The sequence below is a fragment of the Grampus griseus genome (genome assembly GCF_964374135.1).
Source record: "Grampus griseus genome assembly, chromosome: 3".
NCBI lineage: Eukaryota > Metazoa > Chordata > Mammalia > Artiodactyla > Delphinidae > Grampus > Grampus griseus.
In genome coordinates, this window is record NC_139019.1 from 56028673 (window position 1) to 56052947 (window position 24275).

The 24275-nt window shown below is 42.9% G+C and overlaps 1 protein-coding gene across 1 annotated transcript in view; it reads right to left on the bottom strand.

Moving 5' to 3' along the window:
• Positions 1-7364: 7364 nt before the first annotated feature.
• MRPS27 (mitochondrial ribosomal protein S27) overlaps positions 7365-24275 on the bottom strand; it is a 91591-nt gene continuing 74680 nt past the window's right edge. Inside the window, exons 6-11 of the mRNA XM_082649863.1 lie at positions 22948-23026; positions 19806-19921; positions 16010-16112; positions 13533-13675; positions 11349-11522; positions 7365-8599 (exon numbers count right to left, since the gene is read on the bottom strand). Of these exons, the coding sequence (XP_082505989.1) occupies positions 8360-8599; positions 11349-11522; positions 13533-13675; positions 16010-16112; positions 19806-19921; positions 22948-23026 (855 nt within the window). The 3' untranslated portion in view covers positions 7365-8359. The remainder of the gene's footprint in view (positions 8600-11348; positions 11523-13532; positions 13676-16009; positions 16113-19805; positions 19922-22947; positions 23027-24275) is intronic.

Here is a 24275-nt window from a genome sequence, read left to right on the forward strand (position 1 = left end):
ACTGCCAAACTACTCAGTTCCAGGAAGTCTTTCTGGCCTGGACACAGGGTGACCACGCATCCTGCTTTGCCCAGGACTGCCCTGGTTTCAGCATGGGAAGTCCTGTGTCCCAGGAGACCCCCTCAGCCCCAGGGAAGCCCCAGAGTTGACCATACCTGAACCCCTCTGTGTGTTTCTATCCCACTCCCTCCGGACCGAGCACGGCGGAGATGGTGACGAGTTCATCTCCTTCCAGCTGGTCCTTTTCTACTTTGAAGGTAGCTTTTCTTCAGTTTCTGTTTTCCTATTTTGCAGGCAAATCAACAAAGTTCTGTTAAGGTACTATGACTACATTTTCTTTCTCTTTATAAATGTATTGCTCATTCTAGATGCTTCTCTGTGTCCCTTCAATGACCTTTCAACACACACTTGACTCATGAATTCTTGGGTCTCTTGCATAATCCTGGATCCCACCATTTCCTCTCTGATCTTATACTGTACATCTTAGAAATTCACTGGAGCCATACAGGCAGATTGAGTTTTGGTCACAGTCAGTTCCTTTAATATGAGCAGTTCTGGCTAATTCTCTGGGGGTTACTGGCAATGTTTTCACAGATGATGGAACATCATTATGAGGCCACGTTCATGGGGTAATCACCTCTAAAAAGTAGGCACAGTTCTAGTTCATGGATTCGACTATCCCTGACTCAAACCAATAATGCATGTTACTTTAATGCAGTCTCATGGATTTAAATGCTATGTGTCAACTGATGACTTTTACAATTTGTATCTCCAGTCTGTACCTCTTCTCTGATCTCCAGACTCATATATTCAGCTGTCCATTAAAAGCTCCATTCGGGTGTGCAGTAGGGACCTTTAAAATATCCCAAATCAAATTTAACATGCCCTCAAATAAATCCCTGGTCTCCCCTGACTGCTTCTCCTTTTAGGCTTTTCCACCTCAGTAAATGGTACACACACCATCCCAGTTGCTCAGGTCAAAAATCTTGGCCCATCAGCAAATCTGCTGGCTCCACCTTCAAGACACACCCAGTCTAACCCCTTCTCCTCACGTGCACTGTTAATACTGTTGTGCAGGCCAGTCATTTCTCCCCTGGATAACTGCAGTAGCCCCCTAACTGGTCTCCTGTTTCCTGTCCTCGCCCTCCAAATATCTGCACATAGCAGCTAGACTAGAATAATCCTCTAAAAATGTTAGGTCACACCATGCCATCCGGTGCTCAAAACCTTCAAATGGGTTCTCATCTCAGTAAAAGCCAGCGTCCTTACTAATGGGCTGGCAGTCTTCACCACCTGTCCTTTCCTTTACCCCTCGTCTCCCTGGTCTCAAATCCTGCTGCTCTGCGCCTTGTGCAGTCCGCTCCAGCCACATGGGCCTTCCTCATACACGCTAGGCACAGTTCCCTCCAGGGCCTCAGCACTGGTGTCTTTGTCTGCCACGCTTTTCCCCAGGCGACCGACCCCATGATCCTCAGCCTCATCCGCGTGGGTCTTTTCTCAAATGTCATCTTCTCAGGAAGGCCTTCCCTCACCGCCCTGTGTTAGGCTGCAACCTCCACCACTTAACCAGAACTCTCTTTCCCTCTTCCTTGCTTTGTCTCTGTATCACATATCACCACGTGACATGTTATATACTTATTATGTGTCTCCTTCCGTAGACTAGAAACACCACGAGGGAAGGGATCTTAGTCTATTTTGTTTCCTTCTGTATCCTCAGTGACTATTTTAACCATTCCTGACACACACTAGATGTTCAATAAATATTTGTTGAATGACTGAACGAATGAATGAACGTACGTAGTCCCAGGTTAGCACAGTGATTATAGGGGGTTGTTGTTTGAAAGGGGCTTTGGAATCAGACAAGCATGGGTTCAAGCACTGTCCTTGCCACTTATTAATTGTGTGGCCCTAGGCAATTCACATAAGTCTCAGTTTTCTCCTCTGCAAAATAAGGGTAATAATCCCTGCCCTGAAGGGTTTCGGTAAGGATTAGAGAGGATTTATTTAATTAGGATTAAATTACGTAGGAATGGGCATTCACAAAGAGCAGTTGTTAAATATAATTTGTGTAATCAAGATGGGTACATGATTGCTTGTGAACCAGATCCGGGAAAACGCTGACACCCAACAGTGGCCCAGCAGACTGTCACTGGAGGAAACTTAGCGGGCATTCTTGCAGAGTCTATTCCAGATACTATCTTAGGCATATTAACCTTGGCATTTTAAGAATTAAAATGTTGAACTCTGCAGAGATGAAGCATCATGGAAACCAAAAGGGCAAGCAAATTCTCTTACCACTGGGTATATCAGAGGATATAATGTCCCTTTTATAAATCCTTTATAAACCTTCCCCAAAGTCCTTGATCTAGCATTTAAAGCCCATAATGGAATTTATTTTCAGACACTTCTTTTTTAAAGAACAAACCATTTTCTGAACATGTCCAGCTCAGATCTGGAATCATCACATTCATGTATAATAAACACAAAACCTAAGTGTCACTCACTATTTTGTTTTAAACAAAGATCCTGGTGGTAACTGCCACACTCTCAGAGGCGTTGCCACCATCCTTTGTTTGGACTTCCTTGTTACCATACAGGTAATAACATCCTCATGGCAGCATGCAATGTCAGTGAAAAGGCCAAATCAATGAGGAAAGAAAAGGTTATTTTCAAGTGAAGAAGTTATTTAGAATAAAAGGCAACTTTCTGACATAACTATGTTTGTTAAAAAGTACTCCTTTCCCTGATTCACTAAAGCCAAAACTTCATCCCTTCCTCAGCCACACGACTGGGTGCAATGGTGTCGGGTTCTGCTGACTCAGGGGAGGAAGCAGCTTCATTGTGGAACTCAAGACTCCTGGTTCCAGCTACATACCCCCAGGTAGCAAATCATATATATCACAGACAGCCTACGGACTGGGAGAAACTATCTGCAAATGATGCGACCGACAAGGGATTAATTTCCAAAATATACAAACAGCTCACACAATTCAATAACAAAAAAACAAACAACCCAATCAAAAAATGGGCAGAAGATCTAAATAGACATTTCCCCAAACAAGACATACAGATGGCCAAGAAGCACATGAAAAAATGCTCAACATCACTAATTATTATAGAAATGCAAATCAAAACTACAATGAGGTATCACCTCACACCAGTCAGAATGGCCATCATCAAAAAGTCTGCAAACAATAAATGCTGGAGAGGGTGTGAAGAAAAGGGAACACTCTTGCACTGTTGGTGGGAATGTAAATTGGTGCAGCCACCATGGAGAACAGTATGGAGGTTCCTTAAAAAACAAAAGTAGAGTTACCATATGATCCAGCAATCCCACTCCTAGGCATATATCTGGAAAAACTCAAATTTGAAAAGATACATGTACCCCAGTGTTCACAGCAGCACTATTTACAACAGACAAGACATGGAAGCAACCTAAGTGTCCACTGACAGATGAATGGATAAAGATGTGGTGTACACACACACACACACAATGGAATACTACTCAGCCATAAAGAAGAATGAAATAATGCCATTTGCAGCAACATGGATGGACCTAGAGATTATCATACTAAGTAGAATAAGTCAGAGAAAGACAAATATGATATCACTTATATGTGGAATCTAAAATATGATACAAATGGACTTGTTTACAAAACAGAAATAGACTCACAGACATAGGAAACAAACTAATGGTTACCAAAGGGGAAAAGGGACGGGGGGGTAAAGTAGGAGTTCGGGATTAGCAGATACAAACTACTACATATAAAACAGATAAACAAAGTCCCATTGTATAGTACAGGGAACGGTATTCAATATCTTGTAATAAACTATAATGGAAAAATATATAGATATCTGAATCACTTTGCTGTACACCAGAAACTAACAAAACATTGTAAATTAACTATACTTCAATTAAAAAAAAGAAAAAAATCATATAAATCACCATTTATCCTTTTCCATATGGACTTTTCTGAGGAAGGATAATGGCCCACCCTCTATCACTGCATATTTTATACTCATATACAGTTAGACAAGAAACAACTAATGTACATCACTGCAAAAATTCCTGTGGCTGCCTGGCTCGTATACCCTAGACGAGGGTTTGTAAGCTTGGCACCACTGACATTTTGGACCAGATAGTTCTTTGTTATGAGGGCTGCCCTATGCGCTGTAAGAGGTTTAGCAGCATCCCTGGACTCACTAATATGTTATTTCATTCAGAGTGAAAAAACGACTTTGATAAACCAGTTTTCAAGGCCTCTATTTGTAAAATGGACAAATTTCCCACACACATATCTGATGTCCACAGCCCGCTAGAAAGTATGAAAACAAAAGGCAAAGTTTGGTGCCAAGGCAACACAGCCCCAAGAAAAGGAGAGCAAGGTATGTGTACCTCATAATTGTTTTTTCTTCTACTACTCTGCCTTTTTCTTCTATTTCTTCTTCCTTTTTTGGTGGGGGAGCGGGGGACGCGCAGGGTGGGTGTGGGTTCATTCCAGTGCCACTTAATTTCTCTTGAACACCTACTTTACACGACTCCATGGGGAAGAAGAGGACCATCTCTACCCCAAGACAGCCTGAGACAGACCTATGTGACTAACTAAAGCACAAAGCAGGTGATGATGATTTCCCTTCATTAGAGCTTTCCCATCTCTGGGCTTGAAGTGCTCTTGCTGTGAACACCCATATCACTTTGTGTCTCTAATGATACTTTTTGGTTTATCAAGGGCAGGGCTTTTTCAACCACTCCATTATTATGTCAAGAGGAAGGTTCAAGATACATCAGAAGGCGCCTTTTGCTCAGTAAATTAACCATCATGCATGAAGCATGATAGGTGCATATGTGCCTGCCCCCTCTCTCTCCCTAGAATATAAGTTATTTGAGGGTAGGGTCTATCGTGTACTCATCTGTGTAAACTCAACAGTTCTTAGTACAGTGCCCAGCATACAGTATGTGCCACACAGAGGCCTGTGAGCGCAGGAACGCAGCGCCAGAACAGAGAGAGCCTGTGTGCTGTAGTCACCAAGCTTCTAAGGGAGTGATCAGTGCTGCTAAACAGAGCGGAGGGGAAAGAATCATTGCAGTTGGTATGCAGCAGAGTGAAAGCCAAATTCTCAGGGTCTAATGAACCAGCAACGAACCAGTAAGTGGAGATACCCTTTTAAGAAGTTTGGAGACAAAAGGAAGGAGGGACAGGGTAGGAGCTTGACTGATGGCAGGATAAAGGCTTTTTTGTTTCTAAAAGGGAAGGAAGTCTTGAATAAGATTGCAGGCTTGGAAGAAGAAATCTGTAGGGACGATGCAAGATGGAAAGAGAAGATGGCTCTGGAACAGGCAGGCAGGTGAGGAATCAGGTCACAAGTGAAGAGCCTAACCTTGGAAAGGAGGGTGGGGACACCTATCACTTTGAAGTAGAAGGGATGATGGAGAGAACAGGAAAGGAGAGAGCTGTTAAGGCAGAAACAAGGGAGACTGAGGTTGTATCATGTGGCCTAAATTTTCTTGATAAAGCAGGAGGCAGGAACATCTGCTCACAGTTCTGGTGGGGCAAGGGTCCAGGGCTTAAGCAGACCCAATAGAGAAGCTATTGAGGTAAAAATGAGAGTCAGTAAGAGAAATGAAAGAACTAAGTTGAAGAGGACAGCTGTAAATCTGTAGAGGAATCAGCCTGACATTACAACTTTGTATGTCAAACTTAGTGGGTCAGAAGCAAGGAGACAGAGAACAAGTGGCGGTGTGTTTGTCTCCTAGGGCTGCTGTAACAAAGTACCAAAAACTGAGTGGCTTAAAAAAGCAGAACTGCAGGCTAGAAGTTCAAAATCAAGTTGTCAGCAGGGTCACACTCTCTTTGGTGGCTCCAGGAGACAATCCTTCCTTGTCTCTTCTGGCTTCTGCTGTTGGCTTGCAATCCTTGGCTTGTGGATGCACCACTCCATTCAGGTAGCCATCTTCTGCCCATGTGTCTTCACCTTGTCTTCCTTCCGTATCTATCTTTTGTCCAAATTTCTCCTTTTTATAATTTGATTTTAATTTGATTATCTTTGTAAAGACCTTATTTCCAGCTAAGGTCAGATTCTAAGGCATTGGGGTCAGGGCTTCAACATATGTTTTCCTTGGTGGTGGTGGGTGGACACCATTCAACCCATAACAGGTGGCTCCAAGGATACAGGTCTGTGGATGGCAAGTGGGCCTGGATAAAGGGAATGAGAAGAAATTAGAGATGCATCAGTGGGATGGCCAACCACGGGGCCCAGACTGGAAGGCAGGCAAGCAGGGTCTGAATTCTGGAGATTGAGGGTTTGAGTGACAGGGTTAAGGCTAAGGGTTTGCAGGCAGAAAGTACAGGGAAGAGCTGGTTCGGCGGGAGTCACATGATGAGAGAAAGGGAAGACTGGGAGAATGCGACTTCAGGCTGTAAGATCTTGGATTAGTGATACGAGACCGGAGGTCTGGCTGTGACTATGGCAGGTTAGCTAGAGGGAAGGTCATCTGTTACAGTTCAGGTCATCCCCAGAGGCCAGGGTACTGACAGCAGTTTCTCCATCCACGTGGAAGAAATACAGACGGTGATATTGGTGAAAAGACCAAGGACAACTGTGGTCAGCTCTCACCATCTAGGAGGGTGGTAGGGTATCCTATAGCTCAGGGGAGGAGAGCCTGGGGAAAGGGGAGTAGATGGTGGGGAAAGACTCTCGAGAGTTCCTGAGAGAGATGCGGGCACATGTGTGGAAGAAGTCCGGGAGTGGAGAGCTTGGAAACTCCTGCTGGGCAGCAGCACAGTGAAGTGGTCTCTTGAAGCCTGGAAGTAAAGTGCCACAGGCACAGACAAGGAGGAAAATGCAGGCAAAACTATGAGCTGAAATATCAACCAGATGCTTCATGTGTGATGGTTGTTAATTTACTGAGCAAAAGGCGTCTTTTGATGTATCTTGAACCTGCCTCTTGATATAATAAGGGCTGAAAAAGTCCTGCCCTTGATAAACCAAAATGTCAGAACCAACTTTTGGTCATAACCCTCTTCCTAAGTAAGACTCAGGCCCTGTGTTGGATACGGACTGCAGGTACGTACGGAGGGAACATGCAGGGTGAGAAGCAGTGGGAGCCTGACCCCACGTAAGTTACTTAGTTTCAGTTTCCTCATTCAAAAATAGGGTAATAGCAGCTCACTCATAGGGCTGCTGGAGCTCAGCGAGTCCTGAACACAAGTTAGTGGTTGTGGTGATTATTACTATTATTACACATGCCACAGTCTATTGGAGAAGGAAGGTTGAAAATATGCTGCTCAAAATCATAGTGACTATAATGACGATGAAGCTCCCGACTCCTCCCTCCCTTCCCCCAAAGACGAAGAATACACCAAAACGATCCTAGAACATTTATTTCCACAGGTTCTTGATACAATCCTGCATAAAAGTACACCACTACACATGAGGGCAAAATTACACAGCAAGCAAGAGCGGCCACTGACTCCTTCCACAGAGAAACCCCAGAGAGAAAATGTCCACCTCCTGGCAGTTTTACAATCATTCATGTCTTCCACGCACTGCAAGCCCCATCCCATCTCTCATTTTCTCCAATTGCTAACTGAAACTTGTGTTCACAAATTGTATGTGTGTTCATGTGTGTACACAGAAGGCTCACTTTACCTACTTGATGAGGGGCTGAGACAATGCTTTGTAGGAAAGTTACCGCAACATGATGGGGAGTCAAGCCACGGAAGCTTCAGAGCTAGGGCTAGCTCTCTCCTCAAAAGCCCTGACATGCTAAAAATGCCACCGGGGGTCCCTGAAATTTGAGAGCCAGTAGGTCTTGTGTTTGCTCCTGTACTGAACTTCTCCCAGTTCAGGTCTGGGAGGGGAAAGTGGGGATGTGCGGGCATCCCATACCCAGCTCGGGCTGAGAGCTTGCACGCAAGAGGGGACTAGGGGACAAGGTCTCAGGACCTGCAGGTGGCCTCGGCTGGGGACACAGAGACCATTCAAAAGCTTGTGCTTGAGACCAGATTCTTCAGTCACAGCTTCTCCCACCACCATCGCTAGGTATCAGGGATTTTCAGTCTTCAAAATTGATCCCTGTCCCCCAAGAACTCCACTATAAGCGTCGAGAGCCCTTATTTAAGGTATTTAGCTAGTGGCTTCAGTCTGACCATTTGCCACTTTCATGGTTCCACAGTCTTCTTGGCATCCGGGTGGGTGGTCACATGGCTTGACATGTGAACAGCGTGGCTTCTGTACCTTAGGGGGTCTGCTTCAAGAACAGGAGAAGGTGGATGCAGGACACTGAGGCTGCCCTCATGGTCACTGTGGATCCTGAGATGGGCTCTTGTGAAGTTCCCGTGGCCCCTGAGGGGCCTAATTAGGCAGATGCCTCTGCTGCTCTTCGAGCCTCCTGCGCCTGCTTGGCCCTCTCCCTCTGCTCCTTTTCCCTCTGAATCAAATGTACCCAATCCAGATGCCACTGCTGCAGCTTCTGCTCATAGGCAGCGATGTCTTCTGCTTCACAGGTAGGGAGCTGTTCCTTGACAAGCTGGGTGGTCAGGGTCAGAAGGCTTTCTGACTCAACTTTGCCCAGAGCGTGTAGCTTAGAATGTAAGGCCTATTGGAAACAAAGGAAAAAAAAAAAAAAAAAAAAGATGTGGGAGGGGCAGGTAGGTAAAGAATACAAAGAGGAAAAGAGAAGAGGTTAAGTCACTTACAAAATCTCCACACATTCTGCTCACAGGAGAAGGTACTTTATTGGGAGCCTGTCATGCTGCCTTTCATCCAGGCACTGTTAGCTTTTGCTCTTTTTTTTTTAATTTCAGCCCAGCAATTCTGCTAAGATGCACCACATGTCATTTCTTCCCCTTCACTCACAAACGGTAAATGGAACTCCATATGCTGTGACTCCCTGTGTAATTTCTTGTTTTAGACCACAAACACTGCACAAGAAAAGAAACCTTCATTTCCATTCTGACCTGCACCAAACCAAGCAGCAAACTCCAAGAACAAAGAACCCTAAGATGGAAACAAAATGGCAGAAGCAGCTGATAAAATGGAGCAAGTTCATCCATAGCTTTTCCTTTAGAATTACTGGGATACATGTTTGCCTAACCAGTATTCCTTTCAACAGATGGAATTCATGTCAACGCTTTCTTACTAACGGCATGCTAAACAGCTCCCATGAGTGCCTGCGCTATTATAAGCCTGCACGTGCTGTGCTTCACTGCAGGTCAGCCTTGACATCCTGACTACTTATGGCTCCATCTGAAACGGCAGCTCGATTTGGTCAGTATTGTATTTCTGGAGAAGTAAAGTACTAAAAACACTAATCTACTTAAGTGCTTCAAGATGTAGATCATCAGAGACCCACTTATGGCCCCAGACTTAGCATATATGACACACCCCATGTTCCACAAAACAAATGCAATCTACTGGCATAGGTGATGAGGCCTGCTCTAACAGCAGGGGCTGGAAGGTGGGAAGGATCCACGGGCTTCAAGGAGTGGCCACACGTCTGGTGTGACAGGTCAGCCACAAAAATGAGCCCCCAAAAGATTACCTGGGACTAATGAAAATCAGGCACCAGGAAGAAAAGGAAGCGTAAAATGAGAATTCTTTCTTTCTGATATCACTTCCCACCTGGTTTGAGGCCAAGGAGACAGCTTGGGACACCAGAATAAGGACTCAACTCCGAGTCAGCAAATCCAAAGTGTTCAAATTTGTGTTCAAATCCAAAGTCAGTCACTTATGGACTAGGTTCCCTCAACCTTAGTGTCATGTAACACAGGAAGAGCAGTATCTACCACCCAGGTAAGGGTAAAGGAAACGCAGTAGTGCCTAACACACAACTAGCAGTCAAGAAATATTGGTCTTTTTTTGTGTGAATTAAAAAAAAAAATGCACTGTGGAAGAGTGAGGGCTGAGAATTCAATGCTGGCACAGATTTCTATTCTCCGAGATTAAATATATAAGCAATAAGAAAAAGGTGGTAACTTTTAAGAGTCGTGGGGCAGCCTTGGTCAATAAGAACACGGTAAATGATAATCTATGGGGCTAAGCAGATTTTTTGCTTTTTAGCTTTTCTAAATCTGCAAAGTTAAGAGGAAAGAACAGGTATGTAAATTCTTAACCTAGCTGCTAATTCTCCGTGTACCCTGAAAACATCGATTAACCTTCCTTTTTCAGTTTCTAAATTATAAAAAGGGGAAGTTGAGCAATTACCTTATAGAAGTACCCGGAAAAACAGCTACTAAAGGTATTAGGATCCTCCTTAGAACAAGGGGAAATAGATTTCCCACAGCTGGTTCAATATAATTACTGCAAAGATTTCAATGTAATACTCTGGCAAAGTATACATCCCTCTGCACCAAAAGGACACAATGGGTCAGCTGAGAGGGATGGGAACGTTTTCTGCTTCACACAATGAATTCTCCTTCAGGCAGCAATTTTTTTTTCCCCCCGCTTTTTGCTAAATAGATGAGAAACACAGCAAGGAAGAGGCCAAGGGCTTAAAATCTGAACATGGCTCTTCCTCCCTGACTCTGATCACAGAGCAATTTGGGACGTAGAGTTGAAAGCTACCAAAGGCAGTTTGAGTGCTCAGGGCTGTCCTGAAACCTGTAGAAACCTGTTTACACCATCCATGTAGTCCAGAGAGCATTTCCAATGGCCCTAGTGCACACCACAAAGCCGAGCAAGAGAAGATGCCTGCATTTCATCTTCATCATATTCAGATGAGGCTTTGTGATTTCTACCTGGGTTTCTGGTGATCAAGAAGGTTCAATGTCATATGGAGAAATGACCAGATCCTCTTCACCCAGGGCTGAAGTCAGGTGCTTGCTATGAGAAGGCAAACTGTTACCCATCCATCAGGCAGACGTCAGGGATGAGTAGCGGATAATGACATGCTGCCTTAGGAAAACTGTGACCGATTCGCTCAAGTATGAAAAGGAGCATAAAAATTCCATTTGTTTCTTTTAAGACCACTTCCTGTGTGAAGCAATAACAATGTGATTTTTTTTTTTTTTTTTTTTCTGTATGCGGGCCTCTCATTGTTGTGGCCTCTCCCGTTGCGGAGCACAGGCTTCGGACGCCGCAGGCTCAGCGGCCATGGTTCATGGGCCCAGCCGCTCCACGGCATGTGGGATCTTCCTGGACTGGGGAACAAACCAGTGTCCCCTGCATCGGCAGGCGGACTCTCAACCACTGCGCCACCAGGGAAGCCCAACAATGTGATTTTTGATGTCAGTTTTTAATGCCCTTGTGTGTGACATTGATGCATGAAAGGACTGCTGGTCTATCACCATGGCAGAGAAGCATGCTTAATGCACAGCTGAGAGGGACTCAATTCTGCTACAACTCACCTCAAATCGTTCCAGGTAACGGGGAAGCTTGGACTGTTCAGTTTCCTCCACATCCAGCTGCTCCACCAGTTCTTCTGACCTCTGGGTCTTCTCACCTTCTTGGGGCTGGTCCTCTGAAGACCCCTGGGCTGGAGCGGTCAGAGCCGCCTTCAGCGCTCTGTCCAGCACATCGAGCTGCAGAGCAGAAAGGGGGGCAGAGATTAAACATCCTGTGGCCCTGAAAGCACTGGGAGGGAGGCTGGAGAAGGGAAAGGAAGGGAAACCTGGGATCTAAAATATTGCGAGAAGAGTTCTCTTATCAAATTATAGGGAACAGAAATGGTTATATAATTTTACACTAGAAACACCCTGTCCCATGGCATGAACACTTAGTACAAAACAAATGGAACAATAAGCAAGCTCAGAATTATCTGTATAAGTGAATCAACACAGCAGCTTTTGATTTCACTTTTAATCACCCAGGTAAGAATCCAAGAATCATGCTTGATGGGTACTGAAGTACCACCCCTTCCATGTTTTTCTTCCTCAATTGCTTTGGAATTGGGAGAAAGGGAAAGAAAAACCACTACAGACCAGAACCAAAATGGGCCACTTTGAATGCACAGTAAAACCTCTGAATCTAGGCAGGGACCTTCTTCAGAGAAAAATTTTAGCTCATAGGGTATCCAGAGATTAGGGATCAATCAATCTATATAAGCTGCTGACAAAGACCAGATAGGCATACATGAAATTTATTGTAACAGGTGATTTCTATGGCTTAGAAAGTAAATAAACTATAAAACGCAAGGCTTCTTTTTGTTTTGACCCCTCTCCCCTACCACTTTCATTTTGGGGCAACCTCCCTCGACCCTCAAAGGGCCTAATCATCAGAGATGGGACAGAAACAACCTCAAGGCCAGCATTAGCACCTGCATGGATAATGATTAATTCTGTCCATGTCACTTCAGAACAAAAATCCAGAAAATACTCCAAGGCTTTTGAATGCCACTAATATATTATACCCAAATGTGTATGTGGGATATACATATATATACATATACACATACATATATGTGACACATATCCCACTCTTGCTGACATCTGAATCACATTCCTATGAAGTCAGAACACAAACAACGCAAATCTGTCTCCAACTGGAAGGAGTATTTCCCTGGCAAAGCATTTATGTATAATTTTGTGTTTTCAATCACCAGCACTGACTACAGCAGGGTTAAAACATGAAAATGTATTTAGAAATGTGTATACTTGGTAAATGTCTGGCAGAGAACATAAGGCCTCACTAGACACCAGTATAAGGAGCCAGTATAGGGACCAGACTTGTGCATCCTGTGACTGCGCAGAAGCCATGAGGTGAGTCCTAGTGATCAGCATCAAGGCAAAACAGATAAGCAGCTGCTCAAAGTTAACTTTTACACCCTGTTAATGAAACAACTGATGTCCTTCTATGCCTCACTCTGGCTACAACAGCTGCTTGGGCAGGAGCGAACACTGTTGGCTCCCTATCGGGTGTAAGCTCGTCGCGTGCTTTCCTGTAGCCTGAGCTCACTCTAGTAACTTCGTAGTGTCAAGAGCCCAAGGTGACCAAGAGGGATGAGCTTTGAGGCTGGTGGGAGGACAGTGTCCTAGTCCAGGCAAAGTGAACGCCTTAGAACTATGAAAGGAACATTTGGTCCAGATCTCCTCAGCATCATGCATTCACCACAGAATAGTTTAATGGAAGGAAAGAAAGACAGTGCCATCTCTAGTCCCTAGACTCATTTCTTGAGAGCTTGTATGATGGAAAAAACTGACAGGTAGTTAGGCTCCGGGGACTAAATGAGGAGACAGAAATGCCAAAAATTAAAAATGAAATCTTAACCTCTCAAGCTCCTACTGAGATTTTACTTTAGGGGTCGGGCGGAATTAAACAGTATTTTACAGAATTCAGTTTGAATTTTAGGGAAGGGGAATGGTCTTCCTCCCAGATACTGAACTATAAAATCAACCTCAATCTTATTTTCTAGTGCTTTTTGTCAGTAACATTGAGAATGTCTGTGGTTTTTCACTCCTTTTCACCTGAATAAGTACATGATTCTATAGAGATAAAGAAAGTGGGGCATGGGGGAGACAAGGAAAACAAATCCAAAGCCTGACTTATGAGTAACAGGAGATGATAAATCCCACTGAATTAGACAGGGAACTTACCGCTTCTCTACACAGCTTTCCGTCTTCTGGGGAGGAGGCCACCTTCTCCATTACTTGAAGGGCTCTGTTGAGGTACCCTGGCTGCCACAGCAGGGGCATGTTATGGTACACAGCCCGCAGCCCTTGCTGCAATTCCACCTTCCCTGTGGCCAAAAAGAACAATGAAGAAGGCTCAGCTGTGGCTTCCCACTATGTCTGAGACGGAGGACTTGAAGGCACAAGCGAATACTTACCTGGCAGCTCTAGAAATAGAGAAGGATCGTTTCAAACCTATACCAAGAGCCTCATCCCACCCAGTGAATGGGGACACTTTGGATGTATGATGAAAAATGTAAAATTCTATGTATACACCTTTCAGTATAAAGTCATGTGAACTTATCTTTCCTCTTTTTCATTTGGACTACTGGAGATTATCATGAGGATATATGAATCAAAGGGTTGAGGGAAATTTACAGACGTTGCTATTTATTTTTTATTTATTTATTTTAATTTGGCTATGCCGGGTCTTAGTTGTGGCACGTGGGATCTTTAGTTGCGGCATGCGGACTTCTTAGTTGCGGCATGCATGTGGGATCTAGTTCCCTGACCAGGGATCGAAACCAGGCCCCTTGCATTGGGAGTGTGGAGTCTTACCCACTGGACCACCAGGGAAGTCCCTACATAGGTTGTTATATCTGCCTCTAAGTGGAACTACCCTGACAAAACAAGTCAAACAACTGAAATACTAGTTTTGTTTCAAGAACAAAATCTTCCTCTGAAAAAGAAATTCCACAACTTTTTCCCAGTGGAAATCTTGTCAACATCTGACAACTTCCCCTGCCAGGAAATGTTTGACATTTTTCAAAATTCTCCAAAACACCCCATGAAACACTCTTTATGGAAAAAAAAAAAATCTCACTTTGCTCTCCTTTCCTTTATTTGAGGTTCATCAGTACTTAAATCGTATAGTCCTCATTCATCCTTTTGGGTATCAGGACATGAATGTTTCTCTTGGTACCTCAAACAATCACAACTGGAGCTTAAAACATGGCTGGCAGCAAGGTCCCCGAGTGAGGACAGGGGCTGTCTCTGGACTCCTGGGGAACAGAAACTTCTGCACTAATGACCCAAGTCACCTTGAGCTGCCAGGTCTTAAATCTACCTTCACTTATCTTTCCCGGGAAGGAGGATTTGGGAAAGCTGTAGTGGAACATAAATAGACAAAGCTCATCAGGTGACAGCTAATTTTAGATCTGTAAGATGCTTGGGGTTGGCTGCAGTCACGTTCTGGGAAGCTGCTTCTGTCAGAGGTGAATGAGGCTGCGCAGCACAGGACACAGTGAGAGCAAAGGGCTTTGGATCTGATGCTCCCAGACCCAAAACACCCGGGCCTCTGCTTAGCAACAGGAACAACAAAGTACATTTTCTTAGCCTTGACAACTTCCCGGCCAATTCATGCAGTGTAACAATCCTGAGTGCTCATCTGAAGGCAAAGGCCAAAAACGTGTAAATCAATATCAAAAGTAGATGGTAAGTAAAGAGAAAATGATTTTTAAAAAGAGTGGTCAACTCTTTTGTTAGTCTGATCACCAGCCTGATGAAGTCCTCTCTCTGAGTCAGTTTCTATCAGAATCAGCATCTGAGAATGCCACACTACATTTTATTGGTGAAGATCAACTCCAAAAGCAGTCAAACTGCTATAACTTAGATGATTTTCAGAAAACAAAGGTAAGCAGACACAATGTATGATCAGAAGGGACTTTCTCAAATGCCTACCTACTTAGGAGAGAGACTGCAAGGATAATGAAATAACATGCATTTAATAAACCTGTGTAAATCGGGACACATTTTATGCACATTTAGGGTGAATGTTATTTGCCCAGATTCCACACAACCCAAGTGCCGAGGCTGCTCCTCAGAAGGCTTTGCCCTCCTGACTGTCTGATTCTCATGCAAGCCGGGGTCTAAAGCAGAGCTAGCTGTCCTGTGTGTGGCACAGTCACATTGCACCAGTGAGCCCCTCTCTGCTTTCCCAAGTGCTGCTGGATGTGCTCTCTGAGTTTCTCTTCCCTCACACCTGAAAACAATACCAAGGATATGTGTTCAACTCCAACTCTTAATTTCTTTCCTCCTGGACTTTAGATTTAAGAGACAGAAAGATCTTTGTTAATAATGGGAAAGATCCTACTGGCCAGTTCTCCCAAAAGAGGGTCAGAACTTTCCTTTCTTTATCCCTTCCTCACACTGATCACCACTAAATATAATCGAGAGCCATCAGAACTAATTCTCACCTTGCCAGTGGTGGGAGGTTTTAGAACCCGCTTTATTGTCTTAGGTCATAACTGTAAGGCCATCAAAGTCTAGTTTTACGTCTAAAAATGAAAGCTGTATTGGAATTTCACTCACAAATTTAAATCAAATTATAATTTTATTATGAAGTAAAAGAATGCATCAGTTCTATCCACGAAGAACAATGTTTGTAAGGACCTCCAGCTTACCAAGAAGCGCATAGCCGTACAACTGGGAACTCAACCCCACCGAATTCTTCTGCTTTAGGCCTGGGAGTAACAGGGATGCACCAAAGTTCCTCTCCTCTTCCCACTGCAACAGAATACACCAGATCACGGTGCAGCCAAGCAATGCATAAATGCATTTTGTACGCAAAAATGTGATTTTTAATGACACAGAGGAAAAAAGAACATGTTATAACATTAAGTAAAAGGAGCAAAATAACAAAACTAAAGGTACATTATAATTCTAATTTTGGAAAGAAAAGATATTTATGTTTAATGAAAAATACAGAACAGAAATGCCCAATATGTTAACAGATTTCTGGGCAGTGAAATTACAAGCAATTTTGGTTTTCTTCTTTGTACTTTTCATTACTTTCCAAATTTGGGGCAGTGAGTAAGAGTTCCTTTTACGATCAGAAAAGCAAAACAAAATAAAAATAAAGCGTACACTCTGGACCAGCACTGCCTCGAGACAATCAACAAAGATTACCCATGCTGTTAGCCCTGTACTCACACTGCTATGAAATGACAGAGCAAGCTTTTTGAATTTTAAACAATTCAGCAATAAGACTCCTTCTACTTCACAGTGTTCAAATAAATATAACTATTAGGCTGCCTTTAGATAGATTTACGCCTCTCAAAAATCAATTAGGCAATCAGAAACACTTGGCAATCATTTCTTTCAACCCAGGGTGCAAAATTACACTTCAATAAAATTGAAGCCTTATGAGACACGGGAAAAGAAGGGGCAAAGTACAAGCATTGCTAAGGCTGCTGCAGACTAGCAACAGCAGGGACGGGGGACTCACTGTAAAGACAGGCCTGAGGAGAGCGTTGGCAACTCCCCAGACGAGGGCTGTGATCTTCTCGGTGCTGGTGCAGTAGGAGCACACAGCGGCCTGAGCCTTTGTTCCAGCTTGGAAATACAGAACGCAAAGCTCAGGTGGCCCTGCGCTGGTCAGAGAATGAACGAAGTGTGCAAGCTACAATTGCAGCCAGGTATATAAGTGGGGTACCCAAACCTCTTTATTGGGAATGACCTTCGTGCAATGCAAGTACAATTTCTTAAGGTTTTTCTAAACCTTTGAAACAAGCAAAGACCTTGGGAGGAAAGCAAAGCCTCCTCAGGGGCTTCTGCAGCACACATAAGCAAGAGAGTTGGCAATGAAGGACCAGGTCATTTCACTTGCGAAAGCAAATCCCTTGGAGGTTTGATTTTCCCCCACAAAAACTGCATGAAAAGGGGCCCAGGGAAAAGTTAATAAGGAGGCTTAGAAGCATTTTTTCTTTTCTTTAGGGAAAAACATGACCTATAGTATCAGGGTGCAACAGGGGCTAAAAGCCAAATGAGCAGCATCCTTGCTGTGCTAGAACTGAGCAGGGGTGGTGATGGTGCCGCACTGGTGATTCTTCCAAAAGCACTTTTACAAAGATGAATGAAAGCAAATGGATGTGTTAGAGATTTTTTGGATGACTGGGAAAAATACCACCACTGCTGCTTAGATGAAAGGCTAGTTATGTGTTAACAGAAAATATCAGGTCTCTTCCAAGCCTTTACCTTCTACTCTATGTACTATTATGGACTAAATCAGGAGCTATTTTACCAGTGTCCTCAAGGTTTTCTCATTTTATGCTTCAGCTTCTCCCATTAATACAAAGCAAACCCTCCTTCTCTCCTTCCTCCCTCCACTCCCCTTCACAGCCAGACATCTCAAAACACCGCTGATGCTCACTGTCTCCTTTCTGCACCTCGGACTCACTCCACAATCCACTCCAACTTGGTTTCCTGCTCCATTACTCTATGGCCCTCACACCACTAAGTTCAACGCATTTTATAAAAGTCCTCGTCTCACCTACCCTCTGAGGAGCGTTTTACATGCAGACCACCTCCTCCCACGGTGTTTGTTCCAACACATTCCTGACTCTCCTTTTGGCCTGTGGCTCGTCCGCAGACACTTACACGTGGATTTGTAAATTACATCTCCAGTCCAGATTTTTCCATTAAGATGCCAATTTCCCTTGTGAAATCTCTTGACTGTCTCAAAGGTATCTCAAATGCAATATTCAGAGCCAAATTAATGATCTTCCTCATCAAAAGAAGTCTTTGCAAACACATGGTGACCCTTTTGTCCAGATACCCCAGGCAGAAACTGAGGAGGTCAGACTTCACCCCCACCTCCCTGCCTCCACATCTACTTCCTTCCTCATCATGCTCTTTGCCTCCTAGATACGGTCATCGGCTACTTTGTAACTCCACCACATTCTGGTCCCCACATTACCATTACTCTTACTCAGACGACCACGACAGTCTCCTACGTGCTCTGACCATAACCACCCTGGCCCTGATCCAACCTCCTACCCATGTTACAGCCCAGATACACAAATCTGATCATGCCACCCCTTCTGCTTAAAGCTTTTCAGTGGCTTGTCACTATTTTTAGAATGTAGATGAAACAGCTTAGCATGACCTACCTTCTGCAATCTCATCTCACCCTACAATTCTCTCTGTGGCAGCTACACTATCTTCCTAGCTTCTGCCAGCCCCTTTCTGCTCAGCATGTTCTTTCTGCCACAGGACTTCTGCACATGTCACTTTCTCTTTTTGGATTGTTCTTCCTCTCTTCAGTCTGTTAATTCCTGTTCATGCTTCAAATATTAACTCAGGAAATATTTCCTTAAGGAAGAAGGCTTTCCTAACAAGTTTAAAATACAAACAAAAACTCACTACCATACAGGCTTTTCATAGAAGACGTCTTTGTAGTGATCATTATAGTCATCATTTTATATTCATGCGTTTGTTTTAAATGCCTATATTCATCTTAGATTGTAAGAAGGAAATTTTTGCTCACCACTGTATAAGGAGCACTTGAAATGTATGGAATGTAGTAGTTGCTCATTATATATTTAATGAACTAATGAATGTGAGGTGTGCCATAGGCTATGACATTTGTCTTACAAAAACAAAACACACAATAAATTTTTTTAGAATGGGGGCTAGACTAAATGATCTTTTCAGTTCCTACCCAAAGTAGTAGTTTTTGGTGTTACATGTGAGGTTAAGGGCAGACTGTAGGGCCAGGCTGCTTGGCTTCACCAGGTGGCTTCATCACCTACTAGCTGGGTGGCTATTATGTAACATCTCTGTGCCCCAGTCTTCTCATCTGCATGGAGTTGTGAGGATTAAATGAATTAATAAATCTAAAACACCAAGAACACAGCCTGGTGTAAAGTAAGTGCCATTTAAGTATTAGCTATTGTTGTTGTTACTGTTGTTATTCTTAGGATAGCAATAAACAATGACTAAATATCCTAACCTAAGAGATGAAACCAAACTTAGTCTTCTGGACTGACCCAGAGCAATCTTAGGAAAATACTGACATAAATTAAACAGTGAGTATTTAATACCTGAGGTCGTGGTCAAAGCTGGCTGCCTCACTGCTTCGTTGGTATGCCATGTCCAGCTCTCACTGATCATCGATTACCTACTTCTGCACGTGTGAGGTGCACTTAGCCTAGCTCAAGTCTCAGAATGCACATAAGGACTTTCCCTTGAGATTCTTCCGAGTGGAAGAATGTCCAATTCCACTTTGTTAGAGCCCAGTACCTAAAATGTACAGGATGAACACTCATTCCTGGTTGTACGGGGCCACAGCGCTATACATCAGGCATCTTTTTCCAGATGCTGAGGGCAGAGGTTTCCTCTGGTGCCCACATCACTACTGAGCAGCCACTGCTTGCTTCTTCTAAGGCTCTCACTGCTGCTTTAAGGTAGATCACTTACACTGAGGTCTGTCTTCTTTGCCAGGCAGTAGTATAAAACGTAGAGGGAAAGGAGTTGGGTGGAGGGAACCTCAAAAGCTTCTTGCATCATGATCTCAAAAACCACAGACAGAGCATCTGGAAAGAAGATCAAAGTAAAAATGAGAGGTAATTAGTTTTAGGTAACATCATCAAACCTGTATTTAACTATAAACACTCTTAAAAAGTGGGGCATGATGGAAAAATAAACAGAATTAAGAAGTTAAGAAATGTGGGCTCTGGTCCTAGTTCTTCCATAAACTAGGTCTTTCCCAAGTTTTCAGCTTCTATTGTACACACTACTGTGTACTGAATCAGGTGCTATTGTATCACTGTCCTCAAGGATGTCAAATAAACCACTCAATTTCTCAATATCATCTTCATGATGTTAAAATACCATTTGTCCCACATACATCACAAGACTGTTGACAGTCCAACAAAATAATACATGTGAAAATGCCTCATAAACTGTGAAGCAAATTTAAGGCATCATGTCCATCAGCTGGAAGAGCTAAGGCATACAGAAAGGAGGCAAATATATTTTCCAGGTCACCCTGACAAGTAGAGAGGGGGCTTGGCTGACTGCCCCACTGTATGTTCTGGAATTTTCTCCCCGTTTGGGCAAAAGAGAACAAATGCTAGAGACAATTCTAAATCTCAGGTATTATTTCAAAGACAGAAAACTGATGACTACAAAAAGGACAATCAGGCTCAATTTAAAAGAATTGAAAGAATGGAAAGGAAATGCTTATTCATAAGTTATAATTCCGTGAGTGTAACATAGAAGATATTTGTTTTCACATGAATGCTGATCACAGGAGACCAGACCTTGAGCAAGGTCTAATTTATTGTCCCTCAATATTTCACAACATAGGCAGAAGGCAAGAAAATCAAATTCAAACAATTTCTTTCCCTTAGTATTTGTTGTTAAATCAGAGAATGTTAATATTGGTTTAAAATACGGTGCCTGCACATAACACAGGCACAACAAATGTTTTTGAATAACTGACTGAGCTGTTTTGTTAACCGATTTTTGCATATAGGGCTGCATAAGAGTCAGCACTGATTTGCAGCTGTTGCTAGCCAGCTGGTTTTGTGTGTGTTGTCATGGTTCTACATGAGGCCACAGCCAAGAATTTCTATATATTCTTTGCAAACAGGGAAACTGAGATAGACAGGCAGACCAGGGAGGAGTCACCCAGTCAGTCAGTAGCAAAATAAGAACCTGGAAGAGATTAAACAAACAACACTCCCATCTCACCAACAAACCGACATTTTAAAAGAACACAAAGTTACAAATCAGTTTAAAAAAAATCTGTTTTGCCAACTGTTCAATACTGAATCCAAAATTACACATGAAAAATAAATCAAATTTATTTTATCTCTAATTTATATTCATTTCAGTCGGCTTGGGAAGTGAAATTAGGTTGATCTGTATAAGTAATTTCCTTTTCCTCCATAATTATTTATATACTTGGGTATTTCCTATTTTAGCAATAAAAAGTATAACATTTTCTAAATTTTTGCCATAAATAATAATAATCTGCATCAAAACTTTATTTTAAAAAATCCTCAATATTATTTACTCTGAATTTAGAAGGAAAAAAAAGAAAAAAACCAAACCCAAAACTCCTTTTACCCTTCCAACATTACCTTTAAAGAGAGAGGGGAGAAAACTGCTGCTACATAATTTTCCAATGATAGAGTAATAAGGATTCTTAAATCTGATGTTCACAGAGAACAGACGATGAAACATGCAAAAGCTAATTATCTTTTAGTTGAATTCAGGAAGCCCATGTTTAAAATGGATAAGGGATAATGAGCATTTCAAAAAATAATGCACAGGGCTTCCCTGGTGATGCAGTGGTTGAGGGTCCGCCTGCTGATGCAGGGGACACGGGTTCGTGCCCCGGTCCGGGAGGATCCCACGTGCCACAGAGCGGCTGGGCCCGTGAGCCATGGCCGCTGAGCCTGCGTGTCCGGAGTCTGTGCTCCGCAACGGGAGAGGCCACAACAGTGAGAGGCCCGCATACCGCAAAAAAAAAAAAATAATAATAATAATGCACAGCAAATATTTTTAGGCAGTCAACAACTGCAAGGCTTATGAGAGAGAAGATAAAGCAGAGGCCCGGAGAAGAGAAAGGAGAGAGGTCCCCGGTCCCCAGGTCCCCAGCCTCATCACTGAGTCCAGGCAGTGACGCAATGGAAAAGGCTGAGGGTGCTGGTGTGCAGGAACAAGAGGATGTAACCCAATGACAGGAATCACAGGTGTCATAAAAGCCTAAGTGACCACCAGTCCACATCCACATTCCTGAGGTAGTGACTACCCTAACACAGGCATGGCTCCTCAGAACCAAGCCTGAGGATGAAATGGTGGAAGGGGAAGCCAGTGTGTGTCTTTACACAACGGCATGGCCTCCTCTTTCCTTCTTCACTGTCTGCGTAGCTGCAAGCACAAGCGTGCTGTACTACCCTTCCCTGTCCACTGGAGACTGGCAGGGCTCCACCTGACTGCTCTGTAGGGTCTGCCACATCCCCACCTTTCCTTGGCCTCCCTTACTGTAGCTGAAGGTAAGAGCCACTTTAAATTAATTCCATGGGGTCAGAAGATTTTGGGGGTAAAGAGATCTCAGAGTTCACCAATGCACTTACTTTAGAGAAGGGGGAACAAAAGCCTAGGGAGGTGAAATGACTTTCCTTCATAGCGAGGGTACTACTCTCTCCAGTATATAAGGTTTTATACTTACACACTTCACATGCTGTAACAACTGTGATTTAAATAAAGAAAGTTAGCAAATGGTGCTAAAAAAAGTCAAGCTAATAGCTGAATTAATACAATCTTAACTAGCCACGGAAGCTCAGGCAAGGTTTATTGCTTCACTAAATTCACTGTCCTTTGCCCAAAGAGACATGAACAAATAAACTTCAGAAACTCAGAGGAAAAAAGACCTGAATATGGTTCTCCTATCTGGCCAACTGGTGTGGTAAATCAACTACGCACCTATTTCTGACTGAAAGAGTGATGTAAAGAGTCATTAAGAAATAAAAAAAGTAAAAGTGCCTACATTTACTTCCCTTTGGGAGCTGAAGATCCATTATACATGGAACTGGGTTTGGTTTCTTACCTTTGTAATTTTCTTCCTTTATGAAATGATCCATCAGTAAATTAAATGTATAGTTATCTGGAAAAATACCATATTGGACCTGTAATGAAAATAAAAGTAAGATAAGGGAAAAAATATTCATTTAATTCAGTTTATAATTTATGCCTATGTATTATTCAGGAAAAACCTTGGCACCGTTAGCTGTAAAATATCTGACTATCATTTCACAGCATCTGGGACGGTGAAACAGAAGCTGTGACTCATGCCGTTTGGTAACTGGAACTGTTGGTCAGGGTGAGAAAGTTGTGAGTGGGTGTCTGATATAAGACAACTGACGTCTGAAAAATAAAGCTCAATTCTAACACTTCATCATAACTAAAAAAAAAACCCCAAACCAAACCAAGACAATAAAAAACCACCATACTCCACTCGTTCAGTGATTCTTTTCAGAAGGTATGAATATCAATGCAAAAATGGACTCCCATGAGAAAGCACACATTAACACATTATGCAGCATTTTCTGGTCCTTAGAGCGCTTTTTCTCCAACTTTATTAAGATATAATTGTCATATAACATTGTGTAATTTTAAGGTGTACAACATGATAATTTAACACACATATATATTGCAAAACGATTATTACAATAAGGCTAGTTAACAAATTCATTGCCTCACATAATTACCATTTTTTTGGTGGTGGCAGTGGTGAGAACATTTAAGATCTATTTTCTTGGCAACTTTCAAGTATACAATACAGTACTGTTAACTACAGTCACTGCGTTGTACATTAGATCCTCAGAACTTACTCATCTTACAACTGGAAGTTTGTATCCTTTGACCAACCTCTCCCTATTTCTCCCGTCCTCCCAGTCCCTGGCATCCATTATTCTACACTGTTTCTATGAGTTCCGCTTTTTTAGATTTCACATATAAGTGAGATCATGATGTATTTGTCTTTCTTTGAGTGACTTATTTTACTTAGCATAGTGCCCTCAAGGTTTGTCCATGTAGTCTCAAATGGCAGGATCTTCTTTTTTATGGCTAACTATTCCATTGTATGTATATGTTCATATACACACACCCCACATCTTCTTTATCCATTCATCTGTAAATGGACATTTAGGTTGTTTCCACGGCTTGGCTATTGTGAATAGTGCTGCAATGAACATGGGGGTGCAGGTATCTCTTTGAGATAGTCATTTCATCTCCTTTGGATTTATACCCAGAAGTGGGATTGCTGGATCAAATTGTAGTTCTATTTTTAATTTCTTGAGGGACCTTCATACTGTTTCCCATACTGGCTGTACCAATTTACATTCCTGTCGACAATGCACAAGGGATCCCTTTTTG